Source organism: Plodia interpunctella, chromosome 10 (genome assembly GCF_027563975.2).
Source record: "Plodia interpunctella isolate USDA-ARS_2022_Savannah chromosome 10, ilPloInte3.2, whole genome shotgun sequence".
NCBI lineage: Eukaryota > Metazoa > Arthropoda > Insecta > Lepidoptera > Pyralidae > Plodia > Plodia interpunctella.
In genome coordinates this window covers 10,190,064-10,197,585 of record NC_071303.1, presented here as the reverse complement: position 1 = coordinate 10,197,585, position 7,522 = coordinate 10,190,064, and the positions used below count along the sequence as shown (strand labels likewise).

Sequence of the window (7,522 nt, the reverse complement as noted above, 5' to 3'; positions counted from 1 at the left end):
AACTACCAGTTCAAATTCTTATTATTACGGTTATATAATTACAGATATGCTTAATAGTATAAAGTATAGTAAAACTGAACAGTTTAGATACATGAGCATCATTTTTAGATTTATTCTATTTAAGTAGGTATACGTGCGCGCGGGGCCCTTCTAAATCTATGGGTATAAGTATAGGTAGGTATAAAAAGTATTTTTGTATGCAGTCTTCAGTCTTCTTCGTCTTTTATTGTCTCTAACTAGATGCATACAAAATAAGGTCATTGGATTAGAGGTTGGGGCACATTGAATGTTAAAAAATACCATCAATGACAGAAATGACCATTTTTACAATCTCGTAGCCACGAATTAATTTAATCAAATGAAATTATTTTATTTTATCAATTATTCCTTTCTTTGATAAAAAATGTTTATATATAAAATGTTTTGATTGTTTAACGATAATTAAAGAAAAATATTAGGAAGATTTCAAGAGTAAGTTCATTGAGAATTACTTTACAGAGTTGTAAACATCATCTAAATACATAGTTATATTTTTTATTCTAATGCGTTTTCCAAAAAATCTGAGTTTTATAAGAAGTAGATAGTTAATTTCGATGTCATAATGATCTTATAGGTACAAACTTCACATTTTTCTTACAGATGATCAGTTTTAAGAATTTGCTTTGTACATGCAGAAGTATGAGTAATAGATGCGGAGGACAAAGGGGAGGGGGAGGCGGAGGTGGGGGAGGTAGTGGAGGTGAGAAGGCAGTTACTATGCAAAACCTGAATCCCAACATTATAAAGTTGGAATACGCAGTTAGGGGGCCGTTGGTGATAAGAGCAGCTGCAATCGAAAAGGAAATACAAAGTGTATGTTTAAAATAATTTATTCTTTCCTACTTACTAAATAGAAACTTTACAAAGTTAGTGACTTGTCCCAAAAAATAATATTTCCAAGACCAAAACTTGTTAATCCGTCACGACATTTCACGGTTTCACCAATCAACAGCGAAACAGCGACGAGATAAGAATAATAAAACATTATCAACAACGCAACCGATCTGTGTGCCATAAATACTGCCATGGTCATGTCTCTCTAGGATCTATAATGTGGATAATTTCTTAATCTGAACCATATAGCAGTTGTAATCGGTATACATGCGTATATCGTACTTAGAATCTTCCTGCTATTAGACACATCGCCAGCTAATGGACTGGTCCTGAATGTTTAAATAATGTTAGAATTAAAAATCTTTCCTTATAAATAGAGTATAGAAATAGCAATAATACATTAAAAAATATTATATATTGTTTGTATATCATCTTGTTCATGTTGATGATAATCAGGTTTTCATTCTAGGGTGCACAAAAACCGTTTAAAAAAGTAATCAGAGCAAACATCGGCGACGCCCACGCCATGGGACAAAAACCCATTACGTATGTCAGACAAGTAAGTCCTTCTTCTAAACAAGTACGCTGCTACTAAGTGAATCTGGCAATTAGGTGATTGAATTTTGCTCAGGCGTTGAATAATGCAATTTCTAGTAACCAAGGGCATCGCCATGAGGGGGCAGGGAGGGGCACTTTCTGTCTGGGATAACCCCAACGCCATTCCGGTATTGAAATATCGAAAAAATCTGTCCGAGATATCGGAATTACGATAATCCGGAATTTCGGTATTCAAACCGGTACCAGATGGCAGATTTTCGTAACCAGATTTGATCATGTTCACTGGATTGACTGACTTCACCTACAGTTCATTCTTTATTATCTACTTGTCCCCACTCCCTGATCCATCGGTTGGCGACGCCTTTGCCAGTGACCAAATTTAACGTGAAATATTTCACCATGGGTAATTCATAGGTATCGGCCTATGATCGAAAGATCATAATTATAAAACTACTTACATACTAATTATATAATTTTGATTATATAACAAGTATAGTTCCCTCCAACAAAACGTTCCCTCCAGGTCTTGTCATGTGTGATTCTGCCGGATTTGATAAGTAAGGGTGATTTTCCTGATGATGTGAAGAAGAGGGCATCGGATATTTTAAATTCTTGTGGGTGAGGTCCTTTGTTTTTCGATGGATTCTATCTTATTTTTTATTTTTGCCGTATTGCACGTCTGACTATTACTTTACTTACTATACAGGCTCAGTGATAATTAATGAGTCTTTGGATCCAACATGAGCATTTGTATCCACAAGCAACTTTGTATCCACAAGAGCACGCCACCATTTCCGGTCCGGCACCAGCTCCCGCCAGTTTTCACCATCGTCTTGACTATTAGATAAAATAAAAACTGCTACAGATAGCAATTGCATATAGTGTCCCCATATAGTGTCCCATTATTATCAGAAAGGTAGTTACTAGTACCTCGATGTTGTCTATCTAATAGACAACATTGAAGTATGATGAATTTTGCAAATTCTGAAAAGTTATACAAGAAGAAATAACCATTAGTTTCTGACGTAATATTTGTGTACAGAGGAAAATCAGCTGGTGCTTACACAGTGTCCCATGGTATCGAGATGATACGGAAGCAAGTAGCGACATACATTGAGCGACGTGACGGCCACAAGGCAAACTGGGAGGATATAGTACTCACAGCTGGTGCATCGTCAGCTATAAAGAATGTGCTGCAACTTTTCGTCAACAACATTGGGGGCAAACCTACAGGTGATTTTTGAATACTTCTCAGCAGTGTACAAGCAAGATTAGTAGTTATTTGTAGATCCATTGCTCACAAACCTCTGATGTATGCCACAATAGCTTTTTGTACAATAATTAGATATTGACGCATTTTTAAGGAAAATAAACGTACATTAACAGTACCCGTTACAGCGTCTTTTCCAACAATTTTTGCTTCATTAGTCAAACTGATCTGTTATTTTCAGGTATTCTTATCCCAATCCCACAATATCCTTTGTACTCTGCCTCCCTAGCAGAATATGGTCTACAGCCAGTGAGATATTACTTAAACGAAGATAAAAATTGGGCGTTGGATGTCTCAGAATTGGACCGTGCTTTAAACGAAGCTAAATCTAATGTGAACGTCCGAGCCCTGGTGGTCATCAATCCAGGAAACCCTACTGGTCAGGTTTGTATGATGCCTTTACTTGAAATATTACCTAAGTAAATAAGTTTCTTCACTGCAGAGATTCGAATCGGAAATGCAGTACCTAGTTTAGTAATAGAAAAAATCTTTGAAAATAATTATGTATTTTTAAATCTCTTGGTTCTCATAAATTGATCAGACTATGTTACGCTTTAGGTTTTGACAAGAGAAAATATTGAAGAACTAATCAAGTTTTCAAAAAAGTATAACCTGTTAATATTTGCGGATGAAGTATATCAAGACAACGTTTACGCCGAGGGTAGCAAATTTTTCTCCTTTAAAAAGGTACGTGAACCAAAATTGCGTGAAAAGCATAATGAACTTACTCTAGGCTTTAGAATTTCTATAGATTTTTTTATGAGTAACTACTAAGATCAACTAAATCAATAGATGGTCATCTGGTGTTCTATAATACCAAGTGTCGTAAATATATTAATAATCATAAATGCTCTTAAAGGGAAACTGATTGTACCTAGTAGTAATTTGTAGGTGATGAAAGAGATGGGGTCGCCTTACGACCAGCATGAGTTGGCTTCCTTTATGTCAGTTAGTAAAGGATATATGGGGGAGTGTGGGCTACGCGGAGGGTGGATGGAACTCTGCAACATACAGCCCGAAGTCCAGGCCAACATGTACAAGGCCATATCCTCTATGCTTTGTCCTACTACGCTTGGGCAGTCTGCTGTCAGTTGTTGTGTAAGTATAGTGATATATTCTTTGCATTTCGGTGGCAAATCCAAATTCGCTATATCATTCGCTACCTAATCCATACTGTTTAGTAGCATGAATATGCCACTAAACATACTGCTCGCTCAAGTAATCCGGTGCAAAGATGGCGGTATGTTCGAAGATTCCCATAATATGTGCGACTGTTCCTATAATATGGTTTCTCTCTGCAAACAACGGCTTATCTGCTCACTCACTTTAGTCCTGTTATCAAAATAGGTAATAAAGAATTACATTCGATCTAAAATGATAAAAAACTTTACATTCGATCTAAAATGATAAAAGACTTTCGTCCAACTCTTTGCATCAGGCTAATATAGGCTGCTTTATAAATTACAAAATCAACAAATACTCAGAAGACTCGAATCTTAATTCAAATGATACTTAATGCCTATTAAATGTTGATGATGGAAACAAATAAAACTACGAAATCTTTATAGTAGTTTAATATAACTTTTTAGGCGATGCCACCACAACAAGGAGAGCCTTCATACGAACTATGGAAGAAAGAAAAAGATGCAGTTCTCGGTTCCTTGAACAAGCGAGCTAAAATGATTGCAGAGACTTTCAATAAAATGGAAGGTTTTAAGTGTAACATCGTTCAGGTAATTGTGATTCTCTTTGTATTGTGTTATTGTTATAAAATACCACGTTAAATAAAAGCTAAAGTAAGTTGGGACCAAAGAAGAAATCTATAAGGGACCTATTTATTAGACGACAGAAATGTCATCTAAATAGGTCCTTGGCTAGGTTGGCTTAGAGCAATCTAAGCTGCTATAAACTATTGGAATTAAAGTAATACTGGCCACTATGTGACAATGTTGCATTTACTTTTAACCAGCTTTCCATTATTATCAACGAAATTTATTAATGATTTCTATCTGTCTCAGGGAGCCATGTACGCTTTCCCTAAGTTTGAACTACCACCTAAAGCTATCGAGGCGGCTAAGAAAGATGGAAAGCCTCCTGATACATTTTATGCGTTCGAATTGCTGGAAAACACAGGTAAACACTTAACACTGGTAACACTTTTATTGTAGATATTTAAATAATTATTTTGTCAAAATGTCTGGTACTGCTTATAGGATAACTGATAGTATCAAATATAAGTGTACCATAAGATAAAATGATTTGATCGCATTGGCAAAAGATCTAATACAAATTCAAATCTCTAAATTGTTTAAATTTCTATGTTAAAGGTTTCTTATATTCCTCTATTTTCTGAAGATTACTAAGTCATGGTCTTTCACTATTTTGTTTTTAAAAATAGGAATTTGCGTAATCTCCGGTAGTGGGTTTGGTCAACGCCCCGGCACCTATCACTTCCGAACCACGATACTACCTCAGCCTGCCTTGCTGCAAGAAATGTTGGACATCTTCCAGAAGTTTCACAGCGAATTTACCAAAAAGTATGCGTAGTTGGACGATACATCTATCCACAAGACCGATGTGTGTAGTGCGACTTTGCTGTCTACATTTCATCATCGAGTCGATTGGCAATGAGACGCAGCTAACCAATCACAGTGCGTCATTGTGGCGCGGCGACAACCATACCGCAATGTGATTGTTTCGCTGCGTTTCACTTCGAATCGATTCGATAATGAGAAGTGAAATGCAAACCCGCACTTCGCCCTCGAACGTGACAAAAATAGTGAACTTTACCGCCATTACGACAAGAAATTATATTTATATTAAAATTTTTAGAAAATTTGATGTTCGTTTGACGGCTTTGTTATCTTTTGAAGTGCTTAAGTTTATAAATTTTATTACCTACTATTTGTCTTTTTCTACTTATTTAATTGTGTTTTGAAGTAATAAATGAGTAGGAGGGTACGTTTTTGACTACTAGTCCTAATGATATATACCAGTTAACCAGTTTTTGTCTAAAAACTTGTGTTGTGGTATGGTGGGGTAGAATAGGAGAGGAGATGGGCGAGGAACATGAAAAAACCTAATATACTCCACCAGTGGGAGTAGCGACAGCTAATAGGGATTAGTGGAATAGCTCATTTGAAAGTGACTCATAGGTATATGTAGGTAATGTATTCTATCAGAATGTCGAGAAAAACATTTTACAGAAGACCAGGTGTATAGACACTCGATTCTGGACGTAAAATTAATATCACATCTCGATAGTTGTTTATGTATTTACAATGATAGTGAACTAGATGTTGCCCGGAGCTTCGCTCCCGTGGACATTTTGAGATAAAATATAACCTATAGCAATCTTGGATAATGTACCTTTAATGGTGCAAGAATTTTTGAAATCAGTTCAGTAGTTTCGAAGATTACCCGCCTCAAACATATAAATGCACAAACTCACAAACCCTTACCTACCTTATAATAATATAAGGTATATACCTTATAATAATAGTATAGAAGTATAGATTTACAAGTATGCGCAGTAAAGATATACCTAAAGAAATTAGTATGAAACATTTCATTTACAATGTTTTTATTATGTCGCCTATGCTAATCGCTATCTAAAATGCTCAAGTATCAAGATTATTCATATGTATGGAAATATTTCTTTATAGTGCTGCCATCTATGATATCGTCGTAATAAGAAGTTGTAGATGATACCTGGGGCACAGTTGACTGCTGTTTAGCATTGAGATTTGCGTTTTGTTTATGAGGATGAGCGATAGATGTCACTAGTCACTAGTTATTTTACGAAACAATTCGTAATACATTGTTGATTTTTCATTGCTGAAAATCTCTCATACAAACTAGGTAACCTACGCAATGTTCGTGCATTTGCGAATCCGCCAAAGTTCGGCGAACTGTCATGACGATTCCCCCACACTATTGGCAATCAGAGGAACGCAACGCGAAAAAACAAACATTGCATCTATACACTTGTTGTTACAGTAAGGAAAAATCGGCAACGTACAAACCGCCAACGTTTAGCGAACTGGTGGGGTAGGTATTGGAACAAACTATATCCACACACATGTGTATTTTTAGCGTTCTATGCCTCAAAGACTTACAAGTCTACAACCCATATCAAGTATTAAGTATGTAAGTATTAATTATGATGTGAATATTTATATCATGCAAAATATGCTCAAAATAAATAAAACCGTTTTACAGAAACGTGAGCTAAAATTAAACGCAAGTAAATGTCAATGTCACTAACCCATTTCACATTCCCGCCCTTTTCGACCGATTTCCTAAATCTGTCAATGGGCGAAGTCGGTTCGCCATTACTGGGGTATTGTCGGCTATTGTCTGATTGTCCTGGAAGTCGAACTGAAGGCTGTCGTTCAAGACCTCACTTTTTAGAGTTCCGAAGTATATAAGGAACCCTTATTTTGGCCGCCGTCCTTCCGTCTAACATCGGCTTAACTTAGAGACTTTTGGGGCAATATAAGACATTAAGAATTGGCAGAGATACTTATACACTTTAAATAAAAGAGACTCAGGTATCTCAGGAATAATATCACAAAAAAAAAAATAAGATAAAAGTGGCGACGTTTTTTCTCCCGATCATACATTGTATCTAATAGAGTCGTTGTATCGATATATCACATTATTTGACTTAGGTTTCCATTTGTGAAATATTTTACATAAAATAAGTAAATTTTGTTTCACTTTATTGGCAAATATAATGGATTTATCAGGAAAACCTATTACCTATTTATCAGGAAAACGAATGACACACTTAAAAAAATATTATTTGTATTCTTTAGA

General features: G+C 35.8%; 1 protein-coding gene across 2 annotated transcripts; it reads left to right on the top strand.

The window, feature by feature from the left end:
* The first annotated feature begins 292 nt into the window (after positions 1–292).
* Positions 293–5,662, top strand: LOC128673170 (alanine aminotransferase 1-like). Of its 2 annotated transcripts, XM_053750828.2 has the most exons (11): positions 293–471; positions 640–852; positions 1,343–1,432; positions 1,955–2,049; positions 2,474–2,664; positions 2,883–3,085; positions 3,260–3,388; positions 3,593–3,799; positions 4,291–4,434; positions 4,720–4,834; positions 5,100–5,662. In XM_053750828.2, the coding sequence occupies exons 2-11, from the start codon at positions 640–642 to the stop codon at positions 5,246–5,248; spliced, it is 1,536 nt and encodes a 511-aa protein (XP_053606803.1). In that variant the 5' UTR covers positions 293–471; the 3' UTR covers positions 5,249–5,662. The 2 variants fall into 2 exon arrangements, with proteins under 2 accessions (XP_053606803.1, XP_053606804.1); XM_053750829.1 differs by lacking the exons at positions 293–471; positions 1,955–2,049 and having other exon boundaries at positions 795–852.
* The last annotated feature ends 1,860 nt before the right edge of the window (positions 5,663–7,522 follow it).

What these genes read in the sequence shown, in the direction of transcription:
- LOC128673170 (XM_053750828.2), top strand. Translation starts at nt 640, where the DNA reads ATGATCAGTTTTAAGAATTTGCTTTGTACATGCAGAAGTATGAGTAAT. An exon ending in CATTGGGGGCAAACCTACAG is followed by an intron (nt 2,665 to 2,882) that starts GTGATTTTTGAA and finishes TGTTATTTTCAG; the next exon opens with GTATTCTTATCCCAATCCCA. An exon ending in AATTTTTCTCCTTTAAAAAG is followed by an intron (nt 3,389 to 3,592) that starts GTACGTGAACCA and finishes AGTAATTTGTAG; the next exon opens with GTGATGAAAGAGATGGGGTC.